At 38.7% G+C, this 25,854-nt stretch overlaps 4 protein-coding genes and 1 non-coding gene across 9 annotated transcripts; 3 read left to right on the forward strand and 2 right to left on the reverse strand.

Moving 5' to 3' along the window:
* Positions 1–2,277: 2,277 nt before the first annotated feature.
* Positions 2,278–4,124, reverse strand: LOC133726489 (uncharacterized). 3 transcript variants are annotated; one of them, XM_062154036.1, is made up of 2 exons: positions 2,986–4,124; positions 2,278–2,544 (listed from the first exon to the last, which is right to left on the reverse strand). In XM_062154036.1, the coding sequence occupies exon 1, from the start codon at positions 3,950–3,952 to the stop codon at positions 2,987–2,989; it is 966 nt and encodes a 321-aa protein (XP_062010020.1). In that variant the 5' UTR covers positions 3,953–4,124; the 3' UTR covers positions 2,278–2,544; position 2,986. The 3 variants fall into 3 exon arrangements, with proteins under 3 accessions (XP_062010020.1, XP_062010019.1, XP_062010021.1); XM_062154035.1 differs by having other exon boundaries at positions 2,278–2,526; positions 2,986–4,123; XM_062154037.1 differs by lacking the exon at positions 2,278–2,544 and adding an exon at positions 2,695–2,876.
* Positions 4,125–8,681: 4,557 nt separating this feature from the next.
* Positions 8,682–11,292, forward strand: LOC133726492 (uncharacterized). 2 transcript variants are annotated; one of them, XM_062154040.1, is made up of 6 exons: positions 8,685–8,984; positions 9,492–9,527; positions 10,129–10,330; positions 10,436–10,514; positions 10,620–10,737; positions 10,925–11,292. In XM_062154040.1, exons 1-6 carry the CDS (start codon positions 8,812–8,814, stop codon positions 10,947–10,949), a joined length of 633 nt encoding a protein of 210 aa, XP_062010024.1. In that variant the 5' UTR covers positions 8,685–8,811; the 3' UTR covers positions 10,950–11,292. The 2 variants fall into 2 exon arrangements, with proteins under 2 accessions (XP_062010025.1, XP_062010024.1); XM_062154041.1 differs by lacking the exon at positions 10,925–11,292 and having other exon boundaries at positions 8,682–8,984; positions 10,620–10,741.
* A 1,029-nt stretch (positions 11,293–12,321) lies between these two features.
* LOC133726491 (CRM-domain containing factor CFM2, chloroplastic-like) lies at positions 12,322–18,502 on the forward strand. Its single transcript, XM_062154038.1, has 13 exons — positions 12,322–13,077; positions 13,253–13,763; positions 13,842–13,972; positions 14,058–14,357; positions 14,435–14,591; positions 14,750–15,042; positions 15,550–15,609; positions 15,727–15,780; positions 15,888–15,998; positions 16,092–16,805; positions 16,895–17,129; positions 17,418–17,548; positions 17,662–18,502. Exons 1-13 carry the CDS (start codon positions 12,406–12,408, stop codon positions 17,875–17,877), a joined length of 3,585 nt encoding a protein of 1,194 aa, XP_062010022.1. The 5' UTR covers positions 12,322–12,405; the 3' UTR covers positions 17,878–18,502.
* Positions 18,503–19,489: 987 nt separating this feature from the next.
* On the forward strand, positions 19,490–25,652 carry LOC133726493 (ferredoxin-thioredoxin reductase catalytic chain, chloroplastic). Of its 2 annotated transcripts, XM_062154043.1 has the most exons (7): positions 19,490–19,505; positions 23,166–23,340; positions 23,649–23,761; positions 23,947–23,996; positions 24,131–24,202; positions 25,120–25,180; positions 25,511–25,652. In XM_062154043.1, exons 2-7 carry the CDS (start codon positions 23,241–23,243, stop codon positions 25,553–25,555), a joined length of 441 nt encoding a protein of 146 aa, XP_062010027.1. In that variant the 5' UTR covers positions 19,490–19,505; positions 23,166–23,240; the 3' UTR covers positions 25,556–25,652. The 2 variants fall into 2 exon arrangements, with proteins under 2 accessions (XP_062010027.1, XP_062010026.1); XM_062154042.1 differs by lacking the exon at positions 19,490–19,505 and having other exon boundaries at positions 23,111–23,340.
* TRNAN-GUU (transfer RNA asparagine (anticodon GUU)) lies at positions 22,787–22,860 on the reverse strand. Its single transcript has one exon. It is a non-coding gene; the product is annotated as a tRNA-Asn (tRNA).
* Positions 25,653–25,854: the final 202 nt, after the last annotated feature.

Here is a 25,854-nt window from a genome sequence, read left to right on the forward strand (position 1 = left end):
CTCACTTGTCCTCTCCAAGTGACGGTCTCCGCTGAGCGAAACCCCGCCAGCGGAACTTCTCACTTGTCCTCTCCAAATGACGGTCTCCGCTGAGCGGAACCCCGCCAGCGGAACTTTTTACTAGCTGTCATCCACGAAGTCTCCCAACAGCGGAACTTCTCCCTTGTCATCATGCAAACGGGGCGCCTTCCGCTACGCACCTCTAGCGGAACCCTCTTTTTATCTGGCAAGTTGCGTACTTTATTCAGCGCGGTACCGCTCAATACAGTACCGCCAAGCACGTCTACTGGACGCTGTTACTGCTACAACCAGCGGGGGGACATCCGCCAGCGGCGGATCCCGAGGCCACACCTCATTCTGACAAACGACCGCCACGTGGCGTTACAGTCAGATTGTCCCTACGGGACACGGGGACTATTCAACAGTCTACGACGGTCCTGATCAGGTACGTTGACCCCCGTCACTCGGGTACTAAAGATTGGGCTCACTACCCAACACCCTCTGCTCCGTGCAGCTCCCCCTCACCAAACAATTTTGCGACCATCCGGAGGTCCATCTTAGCCGGGGAGTGGGGGACTCCCTGGGGGGCCTAGCAGGGGCCCGCCCGAAAGGGTATAAAGCCTTTGCTCAGTAATATCCATGGCTGACAACGCACTGACGCTAATTATGCTTTTGCAAATCCTAGCGGAAGAAAACGCTTCGGAACCGCCGATCAACTCCCCAACCAAGATTGCCCTCCTTGACTGGGGACTTGGGGGACTTGTACCTACATGTACATTTGCAAGCATAATTAGCTATAATGAGCTACGCTCATTGTACCGCCAGAAGTACCAACTCCCACCAAAGTAATGTCCTACGGATAGACAGCCAGGCGGGCTACGGCCTGGGCACAGGATCGTCCCCAGATCACCGCCGACGCGCCAAGACAGCGTCAGAAGCTACTGAAACTAAGAACTGAAGCACATCAGTCCCACATCGAAAACAGAGAGAAGATCAGACCCCTCCTCAACTATAAATAGGTCCTCTCTTCTCTCTTCATTTGGACGCATTAACTACTCATTTATTATTGTGCTGCCTATATGTGTCAACTGACTTAGGCATCGGAGAAGTGAAGACCGCCCAACGCGGTCTCCCTCTGACGCCCTGTCTTTCATTTGGTAGCCAGCGAAGATCATCAAGTATACAGAGTAGCGGTCCGCCCACCGGACCTGCGTTAAACGGAGGTTTGGCTACCGCCAGACTTTGAGCATTAACAGGCAGTTAACGTAAACCTTCTGGTAAGGGTTTGCGCTTGATTTCCCAATGGTTGCGATCACAAAGAAGCCGTTGTGGGTCCTACTGGGTGTGCCAAAATATTTGGCTCCAAAACCAGTATGGGTGCAAACTGTCTCTTTCGAGCGTGTGCGCAGGCGTGCAACACCGTGGGGTGCAGTCGTTGGAGAATCCATTGACCTGACTTCTTGATCAAACGCCGTGGACGAGGAGAGCACCAACCTCGTCACCAGGTTCTTCTCTATGCCTTTCGGAAAAAGACTTCTTGCCTTACGGGTAAGGGCTTTGGTTATGATCTCTTCGCGACACCGAATCGATACTCAACGTTGTAGGTTGAGCAGAGCAATCACTGGGAAGTTTGGAGAAAACACGGGTTTTGCTAAAACGTGACTTTAGCTTCGTTGGGTTGCGAGGAAGTTACCCTTACTTCGCTGGTTTGCAACTAAGTTGCGGGTAGGTTTGCTCCGGAGAGGCTTTGATAATCTGTATGATTAGTTGATTTGAGAGTTGTCTGTAATTCGTCCTTGAAACCTGGAATTTATACCTAGGGCTTCGACTGTTCCTTGCTATAAAAGGATTATTGATTGAAGTTTCCTATTCAATCTCCGCTACTTGATTCCAATAAGGACTCGTTTTCCTTATGGATCACGGAATGAGTGAAGCTATAACCCAAATCCAAATAGGCTTATTTTTGAACCGCAGGTATCGGCCCGCTGTGCTAAATCCCCTAAGAGATCTTGCCAAAAATACTTTTGGGCTCAAACAGTATCATTTCAGTTTTTCTTTTTGTTGTTCAATCAAGCATGCGAAACTATAATTAGGAGTGATGCGAAACAGTGAGGGTAACCCCATGTTTGTCGTCCATCAGTGAAGGAATGATATGAAAACCGTAGTAGCCATTGTTGCACAATATACATTACAAGGCAGAGCATTTTTGCGACGGGTTCATACAGAGAAAGAAGGCTATTATCCTCACATCCATAATTTCAAGGCGATGCAAGAAAATCAAACAAGTAATGAAGTTTCATTTAAACATAGGAAAGAGGTTTTAGAGAACAAAAGGTTAACATTTACCCTGCTCCTATATACATATTCTCTTCCAGCTTAAACATCAACGATACCCACTCTTCTTTGTATCTTCCTCTTTATGATCTTTATGACGGGGAGGGTTACACAAAGATTGATTTACGCCACCAATATTCCATACTCCAGAGCAAAGGGAAGAAGTAAATTAGTACTAACATGTCAGTTGACCTGAGAATGTTCACAAAACTACAGCAACTGAGTTTAGCAGCCAAATTGCAAACACAGAGCAACACTTTCAATTACCTTATTACAACCCTTATCAAACAGTGAAATTTTTTGATGGTATAACCCAATGGCAGTTGACACACTTACCATAAAGCTATTTAGAATCAAAGATTGAAGAACCATAACATCTGTTTAAAGTGTCGACATTTATCCAAATCACTACATAAGCTCATCTATAAAGAACATCTAGCTACTCAATATCAATATTCAACCCATACGACATCGGGGAATGCAGTTCCTGAAGTCACTGGAAGAAACTAAATGCACAACTCGATGCATCACATCGAACTAAGCTGAAAACCATAACATCCTAACTCAACTCAATTGTATAAAATACACTGAAAGAGAACAAAAGAAATGTGGAGTTTTACATTCACTATATCAAAACTGGTGAGATTTTACCTCATTTATAAGTCCCATTACCATTCACACCCAACTCCACTTCCCCGCCGGCCTTGTTCATAACCACATTGCCCTCTTCTCTAACCTCCTCATCACTATCATCCTCCGAATCCAAAGTAAACTGCCCCTGACTATCAATCTGATGCTGCATCTGCGCGCCAAGCGGCTTATAGCTCGAGAAATCAGCAACAACTCCTGTTTTCCTCGCCACAATCGAATACAGCCCCACCACCAAAACCACTATCAGAGCCAAATGGCAGTTAAACTGAAGCGTAGCGATAGCTCTAGCCCTATGATATTCAGGGTGCCCCTTACACTTAACCGTGTAATTCCCTCTACTCTTTTCCTTCAATGAGCACCCATGAGCCATCCAATGCGTATAAATCGAAAGACCCATTTGCAAGAACCACAGTCCTTGTAGAACCAAGCCAACTCCGCGAGCCAATTTGGGGAAAATCGATTTAGGGTTGTGCAATTCAAGCACTGTGGAGAACACGCAGACGAAAATCGGCACCAGCAGCAGATCAAAGTATCGATTCTCGATTCCAGCAGTGTCTTTTCTTTGAAGATAAAAGTACATGAATTCTTCAACGAAACCGAAGAGGACGATCAAATTGAGCAGCGAAGAAGGGAAAGATGAGTTGGTGAAGTTTACCAGGAGGCCGGTGATGGAGTAGAGGAAGAAGAGGGCGGCAATCGCGAGGACCTGGAGCTGCTGGGCCGACCCGACCCGGTCGTTTGAGTTTAAGGCGTCGAAGAAAGAAATCAACGAGTTGAGAATGAAGAGGAAGGAGAGAATGGATGCGAGGAGGAAGTAGATGAACGACGATTTGAACTGGGTCCTTTGCGGTTTCGATTGGGGATGAGTGGACGGTGGAGATGGGTCGACGGTGGAGGAGGAGATGGCTTCGAATGTGCCCATCAGAATCAGGCCGCCGCCTGCAGCAGCGAAGGTGAAGAATCCCATGGTGGTTTTTTTTTTTTTTTTTTCTCAGGGGGCAGATCGGGGTCTATGCTGATGATTGTGAGTGGGTGATGACTTTGAGAGGAGGGTTCTGCGAAGCCGTGTTCAATTTTGGACCAATTGGATTTGGAGCCTAAAACTAGGGGCGGGCACGTTGGGTTTGTTTGGTTGCAGGGTCTAGAAAATTTTAAGTAGGCTGCTGGTACGTTTAACCATTTAGAGCAGATGCACCAACAAGCCAATTGCCCGACCGTCGTAGTGGGCTCCACAAGCTTGTAGACCTGTTGCCAACGACTTCTTTTTTTTTTTTTGCCCATACTTTTCTGTAACGATTATTTAATTGTAGCTGTTGGATCCTTCGATCTAATGGTTGCGATTAAATGACAACGGTAATTTTTTTTTCACCAAAAAAATAATCCGTAAGGTAAAATAAATTCTTAAAATTTATTTTCAAAAATTTTATAAATATCTATTTCCTCACTTTAATTTCTCACACCAAAATTTTCAAAAATTAAAATTTTACCTCTCCATCTTCTCTTCATTTCTTTCAATTATCAATCTTCTCACAACAAAATACCCTTTTTTTTTTATGATAACGATATCTATGTTTTTCTTTATTGGGAATGATATTTATACTTGATATACAATTTAATTTGTTTTTAAAAAAATTTCATTAATTTTTTTAAATTAATATTGTATGATTAATCTAATTATTAATTATTTAATTAATTAAATTATAAGTTTAACATTATTTTGAATTAATGAATTATTCAAATTTGAATTGTGAATAGTGAATTGGCAAGCAAATTGTCTTTCATTGATGCATTGTCTAAGCTGGAGGCAATTGCCGATTTGGGATGAATAGTGGATTGGTAGTACCAATTTGGTTAGCAAATCAGCAATTGCCTTTGGTTCATGGGTGCATTTGCTCTTACTGATTAAATATGGGATCATTACAATTCAGTTAAATTTTGGCTCGAATTTTAGATAAATCTCAATTTCGTGAGTGAGAGATTATGAGTTCAACTCTCGTAATTTTTCACCGGTACTAAAAGGATAGCCAATGCTTTTAGTTTTTCATATTCTTTGTTTATGCAATGAGCATGGACCTTACTTATAGAACAACTCCTATCTTTTTTACGTGGTCGATTGTTAAGGTTTATTTGCAAATCGGTTTAGAGTAGTCTAATTATTTCAGAGTGGCAATTGCCACTTAGGTTGGCACTTGAGATTGTTTAATAAATTAAATCAATATTCAATTTCATAAACGTAATAAAATGGCTTGTGTTCGGTTCAAGTTATTTCTTGCTCAACTCTTTATGGGATTAGATTAGATACTTTCCAATAGTGTCATGTTTTTTTTGTTGGACTACCCAACCGGGGATTTAAATCTTCTTGAATTGGGAGAGCGAAAACAATCCAACATTATGATAACACGTTTACTTATTTAGAATGTATATTCAAATGAAGCAAATGATTCCAACATATAACTTTGTCATGTATTTACTAATACAAACATGCATGGAAGTGGAAGTTCATAATCAGAAACTCATTCATGAATAACTTGGAGCTCAATTGCTCTTCTTCTTTTTTTAATATAAAACATAAACACGTATAATTAACTCTCAAACAATATATAGCTAGATCACATAAGAACCAATAAGGGTTGAACTGGTGGTCCTACCTTCTTCAGGAGGGTGGGTAGAGTATTTCAGGCAGCGAGTGGTGAGCAATTTGTACTTGATGTCCATGGATTTCTCCGCAATTTCGTATTCAAATATTATGACAAGAGTTCTCACCCTGCTAACATCCTCCTCCTCCTCCTCCTCCTCCTCATCATCCTCCTCCTCCTCCTCCTCCTCCTCCTCCTCCTCCTCCTCATCATCATCATCATCATCATCATCATCATCATCATCACCATGAGAAAAATAATCATAATCCTCATAAAAATACTCACGACGGTCACGGAAGAAAACAAGGCCGACTTTATTATCTTCTATATGAAAAAACTGACATCGTTCTGGTACAGGAAATTTATGAGGCAATTTTGGCAGCTGCAGAGGTTCCATAGGTTTCATATAATCACATTCATGCGAAATGTGAAAGACTCTAACAGTCTGAGGTTGTTTCAAATTACAGGAGAACATTAGAAAACCATCACCATCACCACGATAAGACTTCAACTTGACAAATAGTTGACAAATAGTTGACAAATAGGGAATGCAGCTTCCCAAACAAGAGTCCAACTCTGTCCATCCTTTTTCCGGTTGAGCGACGTCAAACCCGACTACTCCGGTCTGATTTTTTACCCAGAGTAACATTTTGTTTCCCAAAATTGCATGACAGACACCGTAGGGATATCTCTGAGGAGGCACATCCAGAGGCAACCATTTCTCAAGTGTCTTGTCAAATACCTCGAAGGACTCAGAGTAGCATGGGCCACCGAAACAATATAGTTCGCCAACCACTTCTGCTAGGAAGGGATCGGGTCTACTAGTCTTAAACACTTGTGAGGGCTGCAATGTCGGATTCGGATCTATGCTTGGAGCTGTCTCAAACACACAAACTTCTTTACTTAAAATCGTCTTGGGAGGAGGAGTAGTAGTGCTTTCCTTTCTGTTAAATACCATACCACCGGAGAAAATTATTTTGGAGCCGATGACACTATTGCTCATCCTGCAAGGAACATAAGAGTCCGGTCCGAATCTATAAGCAACTTCACCTAACTTAAGTTCATCGCAGCCATGATCACCATCAGTTGGTGCTGCCAACACGTGGCTCAATTCGATAGATTGAATAACGTGAGCAACATTAAAACGAGTTATCTGCTCCTCAAAACATAAGTAGAGACTCTTGCTCTTCAATCTTTCTTCTTTCATGGTTCCTTTCTTGTCTTTCTCCTCCACCATAAGTGGTGCTAAAGTAGCAGAATTTCTTATGATTAATTCAGAAAACATGCTAGTTTTCTTCGTCTCCTTCTCCCACTTGCTTGCTATCGTTGACGTTGCCCCCGCCGCTGTTTTTCTAGTTGCAAAATCTCCTAATATCGCTAAAGACCGCCGTCTACACCACGCCATTGCATATGCCCCTAAACCCTAATTTCGACAGAGAACCTAGGGTTACGATTTCCCAACGTTTTACTTTTATAAGGGCACTACAGTGCGCATACTTATTGCTGACGAGGATCCAAATCTATTTATTGCTGTATAGAAATCTATAGCTTCAGCATTAATATTAATGGTTGCAAGCAATATAGGAAGGATCCGAATCCATTTATTGCCTGTATAGAAATCCAGCCTATATTGCTTTGTATAGAAATCTATAGCTAACAATCTACTCATAATTTTAGTAATTATATTAGTTTTAATTCCGATCAATGAGAAAAATATGAATGAGAATTATATGCATCCATATTTTAATTCTATAGCTAACAACTTAAAAGGAAAAATATCTTCTCATATCAATTCATTCACTGTCCAATTGAAGTTATCCCAAATTCACAATTCATGAGAGTCATCTATTTTAAGCAAGTACCGGTCATCGGTGAACTTCACCTAAGATGAACTGAACTTGACTTTGTGATCTTGACAATTCATGTGAAACATCTCTAGCAAAACAAAATAAAATGAAAAGGAAAATATAGAAAGGAAGAAAAACTCAAAAACGTGGGCCGGAAAAGATAAAGACATTATCCGGATTAAAGCAAGAAGGGATAGGCCCAAAGCCCCAAACCCATACTGCAGGACCGCAAGGGATTGCGATCTCATCCAGGTGCTATGATTTACTACATGCAAACTATTTAGTCATCTTGCAATCTTTCTTCCTTTTCTTTTCATTTTAGATTTCTGTATTTCCTAAACTTTCTTTCAAGCTTTTAATTCAATATATCTCTCAAAATTATTAAATACTAGAAAAAATTTTCATTGTTAAAAATAAATAAATAGAAAAGTGGGTTATTTCAGAAAAAATAGATTTAGTGGTAGTTATTGCAGAGAGAAAATAATGGGAGAGAAAAGTGGGGGTTGTGAAATCATTTTTTATTTTCCTATTTATCCTTGTAATTTAATTTATTCTCAAAGTTTTTTAATCTTTTAGAGTTAAATCTGTTAAAATTTTCAGTTTTGGCTAACAAAACATTTTCTCTTAATAATAGCATAGATTAGGAAAAAGAAGATTACTTGTCCAAAAGAAAAAAGGAAAAAAAAGATTAGATTTATTTATTTTTATCTGAAATATTCAAATGATAATGGATTATATTTTATAAGGCATAAGAAAACTTAAATTTCAATAAAAAAAAAGAAAATAATTTTATAATTTTTTTCGAGATTCTTGATTTGAAAATTCAATTTTATGAAACTGTAAATTTTTTAAAAAAAAATTATTTTTAATAAAACTCTCTATCTCTCCTTATAATGATATAATCTGTTAGTAAACGCCCTCTAAATGTCTATTTAAGATATTTTCAAAAATATCACAAGATTTATACTTTCTACGAAGTATAGACATCTCTCAATAGAGAAGACAAAACACCGAGTAAATAATTTAACAACTATTTTGGCACAAACAACTATTCTGCTCTTTCATTTGCACATGAGAATATGAGATGTGCAAGTCACTTTATCTTTTCGGATAAGTTCAATTATTTGGATGAAATTGCAATTTGATTTATTTTTCAAGACAGTTTGAGAGACCGATTTGCCCTTCACCAATTACGCTTTCTCATACATACACCCGGTTGCAGAGGATATAACCTTCTCCTGAAATTTCTGTGTATAAATACTCGGTTCGAGTCTAGTACTGTACAAACTCGTCTCCTTGTTTTCCTATACGAAGACCAAGATCAAAACCAGAGAGTCACAAAGATGAAACCGCTTCTTCACTTGGTTTCTGTAATCTACGTGGTTTCTGTGTTTCTGGGTATCCATGGACCTGTTGTATACGGGCGGTTACTATTAGTGAAGGATAAACCCGACCCGAAAAATGCTGCTGCCACTGCTCGTTGGCTGGTCTCCCAGAATTCCTGGGGTGTTTTGAAGTAAATTTTATCTTTTCACCCTTTATTTCTGTGCTTCTATCTTGTTGTTACTATAAGAATTGATTAGGGGAGCTCAGCTTTCTTAGAGGAACCGGTTTTTCTGGGTCTATTATCTGCGTTTTATTTTTGGCTGCTGATTGAGGAACCCATTAGGATTAATTGATTACACTTTTTTTAATGTTGGGTATTCATTTTTGTGTGGTAATGAAAAGGGGTGTGGATGATGAAATTAGGTGGTTAGGTACATAGAAATTTTGTTGAAATGGTTGCTGTAAATCAAGGTTAAAGAAAGAAAATCAGGAACTTTACTTTTCTTGAAATTTTAACATGTATCATCTAATCATTAAGATGTGATCTGGTTAAAAAGTTTATTCATTTTCCTCGAAAAATTGTCTGGTGCTTTCCAAGCTTGTAAATTTTTTGACTCGGGTTTGCTTATGTATTGGCTTTGTGTTTGGAAGCTTGGATTTGAAATTTGAATCTTACTTGTGGTTTTTGTGTTCACAGTACCATCTCAGGTGAATTGGGAGGAGCGCCCTTTGGGTAAGATTTTTAGTTTTATTACTCTTGTCTATGTCATCCTGTTGCTTCCTTATCTATGATGTGTATGTGTTTCGAGTTTTCTTTCTTTAGATAATATTACTACTTTCCGTGTCTTTTCGCTCACACGATTAAGTTCAAGTTTAGCTCATAACTGAACAATATCAGCACTGGATTGAGTCAGAACCTTTCTTATGTTGCCCTCTTCGCAAGGAAGTGTTGTCCAGAAAGATTCAGATCACCATTGACAAATGACAAGATAGTGTGTGTGTGTGTGTGTGTGTGTGTTCAGATCACCATTGACAAATGACAAGATAGTGTGTGTGTGTGTGTGTGGGTTCTGACTTTGCCCTCTTCGCAAGGAAGTGTTGTCCAGAAAGATTCAGATCACATTGACAAATGACTAGATAGTGTGTGTGTGTGTTCAGATCACCATTGACAAATGACAAGATATCGTTCTTTGATTCTAATCTTGAAGAGCTTCACTCTTATGCCTTGCTGGACAATTATGCTCTATGTTTGCCTCAAGATCTTGTATCTTTACTTGTTTATTTGTTACTCCTATGATGTTTCTAAGTCAAATTGATCATCACACATAATACAGGAATGTGGTTTCATTTAGTGATGGGGAACCTGGAAAAGGAAGTGGTATCCCATACTTCTACTTGACAACTCTTGATCCGACTGCAAGGAATGCACTGAAAGACCAAAGGGCTTCTTTGACAATTAGTGAGCATCCTATTGGCACCTGTGGCAAAGTCGACCCTGAAAACCCCACCTGTGCAAAGATTACACTCACAGGAAAGGTGTGTTGCAACATTGAGTTTATTCATTATTTGCTAAAAGAAAAAAACAGATAATAGAAAAAGAGGTGTCAGTCTAACTTTACTAACCCGAGTATCTGATTTCAGTTGAAGGTTGCTAATGGAGGGCCCAAAGAAGAAGAAATTGCTAGAAAGGCCTTGTTCTCAAAGCATCCAGAGATGAAAGGTAAGTTCACACGAAATTACATCTTTTGTGTCTATAACCACCTTTTTTGTTTCATTTCTTGCTCATGTACTATGTTGATCTTTATTATGGTTGGATGATTAACAGACTGGCCCAAGGGTCACAACTTCAAGTTCTTCAAGTTAGACATCGAGGATATCTTTTTGATTGATTGGTTTGGGGGTCCAAAACCTCTCACAGTGGACCAATACCTTCAAGCCAAATTGTGAGTGTCAAAGTGGAAAAAATAGAGTAGATAATATATAGCAGAACCAAAAAAATGAATGTAATCTCATGTTATCATATATGAATAAATGAGGAAATAATTTGGTTTAATGTCTCAACTCTCTAGTGCTTATCTTAAATTTCCTTTTCTTTTCTACTTCCTGAATCTGGTTTTCTGTCATCTACAGGACAGAACACACCTTCATTCTGTGATTAATCATCCGACTGTGGTTCCGCTTGAATGTGCCTGGTTATGAGTTGGATCTCCATTTGAATTGTGTACAGTTATTCTGTGTAAATGAAAAGAGACAATTGTATATTATCATGTATTTCTATAAACTGTCACACAAATGTGCCTTCCCATTATTTGATAGAATAGCAGGAAAGAATAATTTGTTTGTACAAGGGAGCCCAATTTCCTGTGTTGTAAGCTGAAAAAGGTGATACAATGGAAATTGAGAAGCTCTTCATTTGTGTTTGATTTATATATTCACCTGTATGTATTTTCAGAGATCTTTTCAGTATGTTGTCATTTGTAAAAGGCCAGATTCCCTTATTCCTTGATCAGATTGTATGAATGTTTTTACCAAAATGCCTCATCACGAGCAATTTGTTCATAACAGTTATATGGTTATTGGCAAGTCACCTTCACTATTTCTGATGAAACATATTGCAATCTTATTATCCTCCAAACTGTGTTTGTATCATCTGTGCAGGCTTTGTAGAATGATCATAACAAAACAAAAATTTGATCAATGTGGGAGGGGGAGTCACACTTGGTACTTTTGCGAAGACTTTGGTTCAAAAGAAATGCCTTCCATTATACTAACCGTTATTTGTCCTTCTAATTGATCGATAAAATTAAAAATTCATAATGATCTTGGCTAAAACATGCAAAACACATGGACGGAACTAAGTAAAACATCGGTTACACGCATGATTTAGCCCAATTTTGTGCATTGGGTCAAGACACCTTAACTTAACCCAAGTTAAAAACACGTAAACTTAACTAGTTATAAAGTTTGAACACATGACCAAAAATGTATTGTCTCAACCATAGTTCTTAGTATCTCATATTACGAAAACTCCATATTTCGATTTTGTCGTCCATTAGCGTTTTTCTCATTGGTTTACCTTTGAATTCAGAGTATAACATACCCCGAGTTTCAGAATTTTGATATGAAATTAACCATCTGGTGTGCTAAAGTCAATCGAGTAGCCTAGCATGGAATCTCCATGTTTTAGCATTTGAGTCTCAACTTTTGTGGCCAACAGATGTGAAAGGACTTCATGTTCGTGCGCCTGCAGTAGAGGATTAGTCTGGTTTTACTTAAATACTCTCGTAGACTTCAGTTCGAATACTTGAGTGTGTTACTAATTTACTAACATAATCGAGGCAGCTTTGCTACCTCACCCCAAAAAATTTTGATATGAAATTTGTCATGATCGATAAAAAATTCAGAGGATACAAGAATTTCATTCGGATACGTTAATGGACAAAGAAAGAGCTTCATCTGATTTTATTTTGTACATATATCTTCACGTCACGAGCGAGTCACGTGATTAAGGATAGAGATAGATAGTCGTTAACATTCACCCGCCTGAACTTGAAGCCCTGAAGATGCACCTCTTCATCTTCTTCATCTTCAAATTCTAAGCTCCCCCTAAAATGTTGCACCCCCTAACTCACCTTCCCGCCTCCTCTCTCCCGCCAAAAACCCTAACCCACCACCAATCCTTCTCTCCCTTCTTCTCCTTCCCCCAAACCCCCAAACCCTCCAAATTCACTATCCGGAGCTCCGCCGCCGACCCCCAGACCCTCGCCCCCAACTCCGCCATCCAACGAATCGCCGAGAAGCTCCGCAGCCTCGGGTTCGCCGAAGACGACACCAAAAAGCCGGACTCCAGACCCGACCCGAACTCCGCCGGAGAAATCTTCGTCCCTCTGCCGGAGACTCTGCCCAAGTACCGCGTCGGGCACACCATCGATGCCAGCTGGAGCACGCCGGAGAATCCGGTGCCGGAGCCGGGGACCGGGAGGGCGATTTCGAGGTTTCATGAGATGAGGAGAGAGCTGAGGAGGCAGAAGCAGGTTGAGGAGTTGGAGAAGAAAGAAGAGAGGGTTGCTACATTGGCCGAGATGAGCTTGTCTGGGGCTGAGCTGAGGCGGTTGAGGACGGTTGGGATTGAGCTGAACAAGAAGATTAAGGTTGGGAAGGCTGGGATTACTGAGGGGATTGTGAATGGGATTCATGAGAATTGGCGGAGATCGGAGGTTGTGAAGATTGTGTGTGAGGATTTGTGTAGGTTGAACATGAAGAGGACTCATGATTTGTTGGAGGTTAGAATCCTTTTTCGCTATTCAAGTTGTAATTTTCGATATGAAGATTGTACATTTGTAATGTGATTTTACTTCGGAATTGATATGCAGTACAGAATCAATCCTGTAGTTGAATAATCACAATGCTTTAGCCAGTAGTGGAATTAATTGTAGTTTTTGTTGTGGACATTGTCAGAGAAAAACTGGAGGGATGGTTGTTTGGAGGTCAGGAGCGAAGATAGTTTTGTATAGGGGGGTGAACTATAAGTATCCTTACTTTTTGCGGGGTAAAAATCATGAGGATTTGACGAGTGATGGTTCTGGTGATGTGCTACCGGATGCACACGTCAGTGATGGAGGAACAGATAAAGCAAACTCTGCTACAGGATCAAGTCCAACTGACGAAAGAGCTCAGCCAGCGTTAATACAAGGGGTTGGTTTGGCAAATAGGTTTCGGTTTCAACTTCCAGGTGAGGCAGAACTTGCTGAAGAAGCTGACCGCTTGTTAGAGGGACTTGGGCCGCGGTTTACTGATTGGTGGGGATATGAACCTCTCCCTGTTGACGGGGACCTTCTACCAGCTATTGTGCCTGGATACAGGAGACCTTTCCGCCTTCTTCCATATGGCTTGCAGCCTAAGCTAACAGATGATGAAATGACCACAATTAGGAGACTTGCCCGACCCTTGCCATGTCATTTTGCATTGGGTTAGTTTGGCTTATGATGTTACAACTCTTGTTCTTTCTGGCCAACATTTATTTTACTAGCTTTTCTCCTTTTTACAGGAAGAAATAGAAAGCTTCAAGGGTTGGCTGCTTCTATTGTCAAACTCTGGGAAAAATGTGAGATTGCCAAAGTAGCTGTTAAAAGAGGGGTTCAGAACACTAATAGCGAGCTGATGGCTGAAGAGTTGAAGGTGGGAATATTTCTTCAGTGTATCTACTTATTGGAACCAGAACATATCATGGCTATTGCTTCACTTAAAATGTATTCTGTTGCAGAGGCTGACTGGAGGAACTCTGATTGCTCGGGACAGGGAATTTATTGTTTTATACAGGGGAAAGGATTTTCTGCCGCCTGCAGTTTCCTCTGCCATAGAAGAGCGTAGGAAGTCTGTAATATATGCAGATAATCGGAGCAGGCAGTTGAGCATTTCTGCTACAACGGCACAGGACCATAAATCCAGGACTGACCTGGAAAATAAAAATGATCTGATTCTGACCAATGGTCTTCCATCTGAAAAAAGAAAGCTAAAGTCTACTGAGGCAGCTGCCAGTAGAGCCAGCATTAAATTGTCCATGGTATGGCTTTCTGTGATGCTACAGTTACATCACTTTTGGTTCAGCTGTTTTACAAATGGCACATCTGCAATGAACAGGCTTTAGAAAAGAGAGAAAAGGCAGAGAAGCTTCTAGCGGAGCTGGAGAAAGCAGAGAGTCCCCAGCAACCTGAAATAGATAAAGAAGGTATAACTGAAGAGGAAAGATATATGCTAAGGAAGGTTGGCTTGAAAATGAAGCCTTTCCTACTAATGGGTGAGTTATACTATCTTTTTTCTTGGACTTAGCAGCTGTTACATCATTAATTCCTCTTTTAGGACTAAAGCATAGGCCAGATTGGAAATCCATCAAACCATCTGGCTCCTTCAAAATCATTTCCGAGAAAGATTAATATAGTCTCTTAAAATGTTCAGGTAGACGAGGAGTATTTGCTGGGACAATTGAAAACATGCATCTCCATTGGAAATATAGGGAGCTCATTAAGATAATATGTAATGAGAAAAGCATTGAATCTGCTCAGCAAGTAGCACAAACTTTAGAGTCAGAAAGTGGTGGGATTCTTGTGGCAGTGGAGAGAGTAAGTAAGGGTTATGCAATCATTGTGTATCGTGGAAAAAATTATATCCGGCCTGCTAATTTGAGACCTCAGACACTTCTGACTAAACGAGAAGCACTGAAGCGTTCTATTGAGGCACAGCGTCGTGAGGTAATTTGCTTTTACATTGGCTCAATTGCATTTTATCCATTCGTCATTATCAACCTGCATCCTCTAACTTAAAATGTCTAAGGAAAAAAAAAAAAGAAAAAAAAAAAAGAAAGAAAGAAAGAAAGAAAGAATCATATGAGACAAGTCCATTCATAGAGGCCGGACTAATGGCCAAGTGATCTAATTCTATCAAATTCTAATTCCCCCTCTAGACTCATATTGGCTGAATCATTGCTTTTTTATTTTAAAATGACCTGTCAGACAACGGATATAGTTGCATTGTCATAACTCATATTGGCTGAAACAGTGCTTTTTTATTTTAAAATGACCTGTCAGACAATGGATATAGTTGCATTGTCATGTAAAATCTATGGGACAAGGATCTTGGAACAATCTTGACTGTTTTGGTTGAGAAAAGCTATTGCATAGTTTTTTGTATTGTTCTTACTTTTTATCATGTGAACTTCAACATCTGATTCTGTTTTCTTTTCGTGCTGTGAAATGCAGTCCTTGAAACTTCATGTTTTAAAGCTTAACAAGAACATAGATGAATTGGAGCAATTGGTGGTGAGTTTTCCTATATTTCTATTATCTATATCTTTACTTTATCCTTTTCTCTCTTTCATAATTCTATTCCAGTTGTGCACATCAAAGCAAAAATTATGCATTATTTTCCTCAACCAGGTTAAAGACAAGGGCGCAAACAATATGCACTCTGTCAATGAATCAAAGGAATTGGTTAGCTATCTGATGCCTATGTACTTTTATGTGCTTCAGACTAACTTAAACTATTTAGCTGGATTAAAATTAACAGCTTCCCCCCCCCCCCCCCCCACATAAATCAGGTCAGGGAGGAGGTGAACAATGTTGAATCAGAAGAACATTTGATATCAGATACTGAACTTAACTATGGTGCTCATTCGGTTCAACCTGATTTGCATGAAGAGATTGCCAAGGTAAAGAGCATGGTAATATGTCAGACATCTGTACAATATATTGTAACTTTCTTTAAAAATAAAATCTGAAATAGTGCATAAATGTTCTTCAAGGCTAGAGACAAACAAGAATCTCTTGTGACAAAGATGGATGTGAATGATGGAATTGGTGCTCTCATGAATGCCTACTCAGCCACACAACAGGGTGAGGGGTACGGTCTCTCTTCGAGCTGTGATGAGGAGGAGACTGGTAAAGTGGAACCAGGGTCTTCAAATGAATCAATTACAAGTGAATCCCCGGCAAATTTTTTCAATGATAGAAAGGGTCAAGTTGGAGACTTAGTAAAGGCTAGAGACAAACAAGAACCTCATGTCATAAATGCGGATATTGATGGTGGAATGAGTCCTTTCATGAACAGGCAGTTAGCCACACAACAAGATAAGGAGATTACTTTCTCTTCGACATGTGATGAGGATGGGTCTGGTAAAGTTGAACCAGTATCTCCAAATGAATCCGTTACAAATGAAACCCATGCAGATTTGTTTGATGATATAAATGAAGAAGTTGGAGCTTTCATTGAGGCTAGAGCCAACCAAGATTTGCAAGTGACTCAAATGGATTTAAATGTTGGAATGGGTGCTGTAATGAACAGCCAATTAGCCACTCAACAGGATAAGGAGATTTTCTCTTCAATGTGTGATGAGAATGAGACTGGTAGAGTTGATCCAGGATCTTCAGTTACAATTGAAACCCATCCAACGTTCTTTAAGGATGGAGATAGAGAAGTTGAAGCTTTTGCTTCTACATATTTCCCTGAAGGTGTTATGGTAATATAAAGAAGTCCTATGCTTGTTTATATTCTTTTATCTTCTTTTCTTGGCAACTTCTTATGTTGTCTGATTTTGTGGGGTTTCAGTCAAGAGGTCTGAGCAGTTCTGCAATTGTTGACAATCAGCATAATTGTTTTGATAATGAGGCCCGGGAGTCAATCGGTAGATCTGACAATAGTAAGTCAAAATTGCCAGTGCCAATAATGGGAAGAAAGATTTTGAATGACATGCCCTCGAGACCTGTGCATTTGTCCAACAGTGAGAGGCTTCTTCTGCGAAAGCAAGCCCTCAAGATGAAAAAACGCCCTGTCCTTGCCGTTGGTAATTTTATTTCCATTTTGTGTTTTCCAGTTTCCCTCTTATTGTTAAACTATTATGCTAAAACAGTAGTTATTTGATAGTTAATGGACTGCACTGGTTTCTAGTTTGTATCTGAACCTTACTTTGGCACTATGAATTTTTCTTTTTCATGTTTCATTTGAAAATTCTTACTACCCCCACATTATATAGGCTCATGATTATTTACATGTCCTAGTATAGATTTCCAAATTCCTACCCTACATGAGACCTTATAATTTCTAAAGTACTTTGCTGTTGATCACTTCTTAGGTAGGAACAATATTGTAACTGGTGTTGCGAAAGCAATCAAGGTGCACTTTGAGAGGCATCCTCTTGCCATAGTAAATGTCAAAGGCAGAGCAAAAGGAACTTCAGTCAGGGAAATTGTTTTTAAACTGGAGGTGTGCACAGAAATTCGTCTCTTTTTCTCCCCCTTTTTTTTGTGCTAACATCATGAATAGGCTGTTCTGTGCTTCCATTTAACTTGTCTGAATCTCTCGTCTGTCTTTCCCAGCAAGCAACAGGTGCGGTTTTAGTCTCCCAGGAGCCAAGCAAAGTTATACTTTACAGGGGTTGGGGTGCAGGAGATAGTCCTGGAAATAATGATAAGAAGAACACAAGTGGGAAAAAGGCTGCTCCTGTGTCTCCTGAACTCTTGGCAGCAATAAGACTTGAGTGTGGTTTACAGAATCACGAAAAGGAAGATGCAACCGTGGAGGTTGGATTCTAAGTTTGTACCAGAAGTTACCCACTGCAGAGACCATGCACATACACTCACTAGATACTTAGTTAGCAAGGATTCACATTTGTTCACATCATCATTAGGGCCTGAATATCTCCGGAAACTCTTCTTTTCGCAGCTCCAATCCAGGAATACCATCTCAACGAGCATCATCGTTAGCTCCACGGGTATTGCTTGTATGCTGAATATATTGTACCCCATTTGTATATAGAATGCTTTGTTGATATATCTAGTGACTGATCTTGCTACATTGCAAGTCAGAGAGCTTGTTTTCGGGTAGAGTTGAGGTTCAGGTTATGATAGAATTGGAGTGTAATTTCACTATGCACCCTTCTCTATGTTAATTTTTGACCATTTGTAAACATTATTGAGAAGAAAAATATTGGTGATCCTAGCATTGATTGAAATAGAAAACCCTGTTCTCTTATCCTAGTTCTGAATCAGGTCCTCATAGTAAAAGGGTTTTGTATTTGGAGCCTAGAGAGGAAGGCAGCCAAAAACTCCTGATCAGGTGCATCTGACGATGAGGAGTCATTTTCGTTGTGTACGAGTGTAGACCCCTCGACTATGACATTTTTGTTGTCGGTTCTTCGACCATGTTCCCCACCTTCTCCTCCCTTGAACTTTTTTTTCCCGTACTCTTCTAATTTTTCTAGGTGGGGGGGATTGTCTCATTTTTATTGCATTCCATGCTTTCTTCTTATGAATAGTTAACACGATACTAAGACTTAAGTTAGTTCAATGATAATTTTCTATAAGACCTATCTTGTCTACAAGACATGAATATGAATTGGTAGTAGTCATTTCCTATCATCCGTCATGTGTCTATCTTTTTCATACGCAACTTTATTTGTGATATCTCTAATCAGTTATATGTAACTGTAGTAATGAAAAAAAAAATGTGGTGAAATTCATGGCCTTGAGGTCTTGATTTCTTGATATTGATGAAACTTTGAAGTCTTTCAATTGTACGGATGAAATGATGACCTGAAACAGCTGAAGCCCTAAGCCTGAATGCTGAAACCTGAAGCTAACATAATAAATTGGCATCTGCTAAATTTAATGCAATAGGGTAAACCCAAAATAAGTTCTCACATAGCAGTTAAGCAGTAAAATACACATAAAATAGAGTTTTATGTATGGTTAAATGTGGGTGTTACACATATTTTCAACCATAAGATTAAGAGTCAATTAAATACAACTATCAAATAGCTGGATTTATTTATTTATTTTAGTAATGCTGAAAAATATATAATATAATATTAAATACACGGAAAAGAGAGTGTACTATACAAGACATGTTCACTTAAGGGACAGTTTTTAAGGGACTGTGACGGACAAATGAATCTGACGGCTGAAAATAAATGCACAGTTTTAAATGTTATAATTTCTGCTATTATATTTAATACATGTGGTTGAGATGCATTTATCTCTCACAGTCTCTTAAAATTGTTCCTTAGGCGAGCAAGCTTGCGTACAATATTACTATAGTTGCTGAAAATATCATCGTCTCTCTAGTTTTCTCATTGGATGGAAGACATGAAGTATTACTTGCCCAAAATGATAATATTGTTTGACACGCGCTTGGAGTTCAGATGGGACTCATCTCTCTCTCAAGTCCCTATTTTATTGTAGTCTCGGGCTTCATGAATGATGATGATTCACACTCTTTTTCTCTCTCTATCATTTGTCAGAAAGGAGAGAGAGAGGCACAAAAAACCTAGAATTTTTGCTGCCTTTCTTTCAACGCCTGAAGCCAAACGCAATCATGTTGTCTTCTCCTTACCTTCTTTTTCGCCATCATTGCTCCCACTCCATCCTCTTCTGCTCCAGCCCCTCCTCAACCACTCCACAAAGTCCACACCATCATCATTATCACCTACAAAGGAGAAAGAAGAAGAAGAAGAAGAAGAAGAAGAAAAAGAAAGCTTTTCAAGGCACAACAGAAAGATCAACCCTAGCTGCTCTCTAGCTAGCTTAAGCTTTCTCTTTGGTTGCCAGTGATGAACAAGTGAAAAGTATCTTTCTGATCCGACGATTTCAAAGATTTTCAAGTCTTTGCTTTTGGGGAATCAAGCATCATGGTCCGACTCTACTTCGATTTGCTTGTGTATGTTCCATCAAAGCTGCATCAAATCGTTTTTCAAGTTCTTATATCGATCGGTTTGTAATTTCTCTCTCTTGTTTATGTGATCCATGTACTTGGGATCTTGTTAGATATGGGTTTTTGTTATTAGGTTATTTAAGTACAATTAAGTTACTAGCTATCTGGTTATGAAGGAAGTCTTTTGCTTTCTTTGTTTCTCTCTCTTTCTATCTCTCTCTGATCCGTGTATGGATTCCCTTGCTGAATCATCAGATTTAAAGTCTCTTCAACTCAACGTTAGCTTGAAGATGATTGTTTTTGTGTGGTTTAAATTTCCTGCTGAAATGATGATATCATATATCATATATCTGGTTATGAAGGAAGTCTTTTGCTTTCTTTGTTTCTCTCTCTTTCTATCTCTCTCTGATCCGTGAATGGATTCCCTTGCTGAATCATCAGATTTAGCGTCTCTTCAACTCAACGTTAGCTTGAAGATGATTGGTTTTGTGTGGTTTAAATTTCCTGCTGAAATGATGATATCATATATATATGACTATTGGAGTCCAATAATTCTAGCTGAATGTATTTGGTTAGTATTATTAGTTTCTACTTCAACTTGCTGCTGAAAAACACTTAATTAGTATACGACTGAACCAGAGAATCGTACTCGGTGATGTTAAGTACGTTCGTAGAAAACTTAATTTTCTAACTAGATCCACGCCATGATCCATAACAGGGTTTTCATTTAGACTTGTGTGAGTTAGATTAATAGCAAATTACCCTTTAATTTGCCTTATATTGAACTTAATATGAACTTATGAAGATCCAGGTATTGAGTATTGACCGTGAGTATTTTTGAAGATTCTGCTAGCTTCGCAAGTACCCGAGAAGAACCAAAAACAAAAAACAAATAATATTTGGTACTCAAAAGTTTCTCTATTCTACATATATGGAACTACTTTGCCTGCATCTTTATATGCATTTATAAAACATGCACTATATATAGTTGTTCATATAGCGATTCCTCTTCTTCTTCCTCTTCCTCACTGCAGCTAATTTTCCATTAATAAACATATGTAAGTTGGATTCTTTGGAGTTCTTTGTTCGGAAGCTTACCAGTTGATACTTGAAGCTTACTACTATATATGGAGTGGTGGCCTTCAAATATCCATACACTCCAACCTATGGCAGCCTCATGTCACATGCATGTGCATAGTTGATGTGGACTTAACTATCCATTTTTAGTGTCAAAATAAAGGTCATGACAAAAGGTTATGATCTCCGATCAGTTCTTTTTGGCTATCTGGGTTTGAATAGTTAATCCAAAAGCAACTAATTAACCCTCATGCATGTATCTAAGTTCCTAGGGTTCTTCCAATGTCTGAAAAGTTGAAAACAACGAGTTGGTAGCCATAGCTGATTCTGGAGCTTAATTAGTTTGAACTGAGTGAGTCTGATATTATTCGTTTATAGTTTCAATATGTGTATTTCACATGCACGATCATGATGAAGGAGAAGATGAAGAATAATCATGATGATGATGCTATGGTGCAGAAGCACTGCTGCCGCTGCTGCTTTCGGCAGCAATGGCATTACAGAACGATCGTGATAAAAGTGGTGACAACTGACAAGTCCCACATTACTTAATGAATAGTAATCATGATAAACATAGCAAGAACACGTGCTGGATGTCCAGAAATCTTAATTAAGGACATGGATAATTCAAAAAATAATAAGGAAAATAAAATGTCTATACTCGAAGAAAACCCTGATATATGAGAGCAATGACCATATATAGTTCTACGCTTGTACCTTCTTTTTCTTTTCCCCAGTGCTTTGCTTTCTGTTGCTTTCTCAGGACATGTTCACGGTTTAGCCAATTCACACGGATACATATGTCTTTGAGACGTGCGATGACAAAAATGAAAAGAAGAGGGCAATTATAAAGAATATCTGTACTTGTGCCAAATGTATCCGTATAATTGAAATTTAAAATTTGAATTTAGAGTGCAATGGTGATAATATACACAACCAATGTCCTAAAGAATATATATAAATGCTTGGTGGGATTCAATTGAATTTTGAACTTCGAAGTGAAAATGTAATGGTGATAACTACCAATTTTTCTTTTTTTGGTGGAACTCCGACGAAACTAAAAGGGACAGAATAAGAGTTTTCCAATTTTTGAAAAAGGTGGAACTCACAGGTTTACCAACAATAGGGAGGAAAAAAAAAAAAAAAGAATATGTGAAAAAAAATCCGGCCAATGAGAAGGACAAGATGAGTTCTTTTGCCTTTTAAGTGGTAAGTGAAGGTAGAGAATTGAGTTAGGATTAGACTAGATCATCAATAATTCTAGATTTTTAACTTTTAGAAAGAGAAATGGAACATAGACATACATGTTTACCAACATCAAGGATTTGTAAAAATAAAAAAAATTGAAAAGGGCAAAAAAAAAAAAAAAAACAAACAAACAAAAAAGAATGTAGAAAAGAATTCTGGCAAAACTAAGAGGAAATGGCGCTATAAGGAGGGTCCCCAAAGGTTGATTTTGGTGGATGAGCTTGACTTGGAGTAGAGAGTTGCAACATGAGAAAAAAAGGGGCCAATGAGAAAGACAAGATGAGTTCTTTTGCCTTTGGGATTAGCCTAAGTGGTGAGTCAATAATTCTCAATTTTTAAATTTTAGAAAGAGAAATGAAACGTAGACATTGAAAAGAATTCCGGCAAAACTAAAACTAAGAGAGAATGGCGCTAGAACAGGGATTTGCTAAAAAAAAAAAAAAAAAAATGGTGTGAAATATCAAAATGCGCTAGAAGGAGGGTTCGAACCTCCGACCTTGTGGTTAACAGCCACACGCTCTAACCAGCTGAGCTATTCCAGCTACTTGTTAACTGACAATATATTCTCCACTCAAATAACATAGTATCGATGTTGATGGGTTGAGGGGTGCCCATGTGGTTGGGGTTTGTGACTGACTGTGCATCCCTTAACCGCCCTTCATTGGTAGCGGACCGAGTGGTTGGCGTCTCCCCTTAACCGATATTCCCAAAACGAGTGGCACCAAACCAACCTCCCTCAATTCTCAAATCCCCTAAATTATATAAACAACCGCATTATTACCCACCAAAAAAAATATAAAAAAATTTAATCAAATTTCATATCACTCATCTCTCTCTCTCTCTCTCTCTCTCCCAAGCTCACAGAGAGATAATAGTCCCGTTTTGAATCTTTCTTCAGTACCGAAAAAACTCGCCGCCGGCCATGACTCTCCAGCTCCAAGCCCCGTCGTTCGGCGCCACCATTTCCTCGCTCCCTTCTCCTCTCACCCGCTCCACCCTCCGCTTCGTAATTCGAGCTCAAGGTTCGAAATTTATGCTTTCATTCTATTTTTGTGAATTCCCAATTTGTTGGGTTTTCGGATTTTGTAGCCCTAGTTTTGGTATCTGAGTGAAAAGTGAAAAACTTTGAGGTAGGGGGACTGTAATTGAAGCAATTTTTTTCCGGGTTGGATTAGGATAATTTATTTGCTATTTCGTTTAATGCAGCGTATCAGCCACAGAGTGATAGTGTTTTTGAGATTTTGTTTTAACCAAAAAAAGATTGTGTTTTTGATTTTAATGTTGGGGTTACATTATATTGATGTGTGCTAGAAATAATGTGTTGTGGCAGTTGAACCGACTGAGAAGTCTGTTGAGATTATGAGGAAGTTTTCGGAGCAGTATGCTCGTAAGTCCGGGACATATTTCTGTGTTGATAAGGGTGTCACTTCTGTGGTTATCAAGGTACGTATCGAATTCGATAAGCATAGTTCTTTAGTTCAATATTTTGCTTCTGTGGTTCCTGTTATCTCCATTTATATCACGAGGGAAGCTTTATTTGGAGCAAAGGATTTGTTATCTCCATTTCTTTATCTCGACCGTGGCATTTGATTGTTCGTAAGAGAAACTCATTTTTGGATTTAAAACAGGGATTGGCAGACCACAAAGATTCATTGGGTGCACCACTTTGCCCTTGTCGGTAAACATCTGTTCTTTCATATTGTTTTTGAATTGGGGGCCTAGTTTTATCCTATACTTTTAACTCCTATCAGGTGTTGGTGATAAAAACAGTCATGTTCATGCTTTCCGAGTCTGAACTCTACTGTGTTGCAGGCATTACGATGACAAACCGGCAGAGGCTGGCCAAGGCTTTTGGAACTGCCCCTGTGTTCCCATGAGGGAAAGGTAAATTCCATTTTATTATTTAACGAAACTAATGAGACGAAGTAATCAAAGTGTAACAACCAGATTTTTTTTTCTTTTACATTCTCCATGTTCAGTAAGTTGTAGATTCAATACCTGATTGAAATTTAGTTGAAAACCTGGCAAATACTAGGTGTAATGTGATATACTGATGTCCTTACGAGCATAAGAGTTTGGTAATCAGATATTGAAATCAAAAGATACAAATAACAATAGCCTTGCTAGATATGCATTAAAGTGAAGATACTTGTGTTGCAACTACTTGCCCTAGTAATGCGAAGATGTGTTCTTTATATCCACTCTATCAGATAGTTACACGGGTCATATAAAAATCTTTGTTGGAAAACTATTGGATACATACTTAAGATTAAAGCATATCATCAGCATAATTAGAGATATAATGTTGTGCAAAAGTAGGCAGTTTGTGCTGGTCTTATTATTCTTTGTTGTTCTTAAGATAGTGGGGTTTGTAGAAATCCTACATGTTGATCGGCACATACCATTCCATTTCTGTTTCTTCTTTCATAATTGCCTAAACCAACAATTTCAGTCTTTCCCTCATTCTTATCCAAAACCTGTCTCTCAAACACACTTTGTCTCTCCACCCACAATACACACGTGCGACTTACAATCATTATTAGATTGAAGTTATTTGATGTCAACGTTGGATATAAGTTGTAGATTGACTAGTTTCTGTTCTAATCCAGGCATCTTACACAAGAATAACCAAATAAACTAATTAGAATGTGCAGATGCAATAAAAATCCCAATGAGTAACGAAATTGAACCACAACCTTGTCAACACACTTTGATTCTGACGTGTATACTTTTCCCGTCATTATATGCCAGCTTATATATGCAAATCCAGTTCATGTTAAATTGTAAGATTGTCTTGGCAGGAAGGAATGCCACTGCATGCTCTTTCTCACCCCTGAAAATGATTTTGCTGGACAAGATCAGGTAATTTATATGCCTTTCCTTTAGTTCATCAATTGCACATTTCGACTGTGGTTGCTTATGATCATATAATAGTTTTACAAAATGGCTGTTGAGTTAATGCATATAAAATGGTTGCTGTTTTGTTCTACAAATATGTAGTTCAAATGGCTGTCTAGTTATTGCACATAGAATGTTCTTCTTTAGTTCTGATGTATATCAGTGTAAAACATAAAAACGCTTTTTCGTTGATGATGTTCTCTTGCAAACTGATGGCATATTCATGGCATAATACTCTAAATCTTTTTCTACATATATCTAATTTTTTGTTCCTGTAACTCTTCTGCAATGCAGACCATCACCTTGGAAGAGATCAGAGAATCAACGGCAAACATCTAATAAGCTTCAATGTGTATTGAAAATTATGTATAAACTGCCCACTTATGTATTTGATAAAAGGAAAAGAGTAAAAGAGTTCATCTTTTAATGTCTCAAACTAGACTATCTGATCTTAACTTTTTTTTTCTTTGTTTTTATCTGCATACAATTTTCATTTGCTTCTCTTCATTTTAGTTGAAGCACACGTAACTGACTTAAGGCAAAGGCATGTCTTACCATCTGTAGCCAATAGAAACAGACAATGTTCTTTCTATTTTTTTTGTTTTTGTTTTTGGCGAAGAAAACAGAGACGGTTTAGA

This window comes from Rosa rugosa, chromosome 1 (genome assembly GCF_958449725.1).
Source record: "Rosa rugosa chromosome 1, drRosRugo1.1, whole genome shotgun sequence".
Classification (NCBI taxonomy): domain Eukaryota; kingdom Viridiplantae; phylum Streptophyta; class Magnoliopsida; order Rosales; family Rosaceae; genus Rosa; species Rosa rugosa.

Bases quoted from the DNA above. Each gene is read 5' to 3' on its own strand.
- LOC133726489 (XM_062154036.1), bottom strand. From the start codon at position 3,952: ATGGGATTCTTCACCTTCGCTGCTGCAGGCGGCGGCCTGATTCTGATG.
- LOC133726492 (XM_062154040.1), top strand. From the start codon at position 8,812: ATGAAACCGCTTCTTCACTTGGTTTCTGTAATCTACGTGGTTTCTGTG. The intron at 10,331-10,435 runs GTGTGTTGCAAC...ATCTGATTTCAG, and splicing joins AGATTACACTCACAGGAAAG to TTGAAGGTTGCTAATGGAGG. The intron at 10,515-10,619 runs GTAAGTTCACAC...GATGATTAACAG, and splicing joins AAAGCATCCAGAGATGAAAG to ACTGGCCCAAGGGTCACAAC.
- LOC133726491 (XM_062154038.1), top strand. From the start codon at position 12,406: ATGTTGCACCCCCTAACTCACCTTCCCGCCTCCTCTCTCCCGCCAAAA. The intron at 13,764-13,841 runs GTTAGTTTGGCT...TCCTTTTTACAG, and splicing joins GCCATGTCATTTTGCATTGG to GAAGAAATAGAAAGCTTCAA. The intron at 15,781-15,887 runs GTTAGCTATCTG...CACATAAATCAG, and splicing joins TCAATGAATCAAAGGAATTG to GTCAGGGAGGAGGTGAACAA.
- LOC133726493 (XM_062154043.1), top strand. From the start codon at position 23,241: ATGACTCTCCAGCTCCAAGCCCCGTCGTTCGGCGCCACCATTTCCTCG. The intron at 23,341-23,648 runs GTTCGAAATTTA...GTGTTGTGGCAG, and splicing joins CTTCGTAATTCGAGCTCAAG to TTGAACCGACTGAGAAGTCT. The intron at 23,997-24,130 runs GTAAACATCTGT...ACTGTGTTGCAG, and splicing joins GCACCACTTTGCCCTTGTCG to GCATTACGATGACAAACCGG.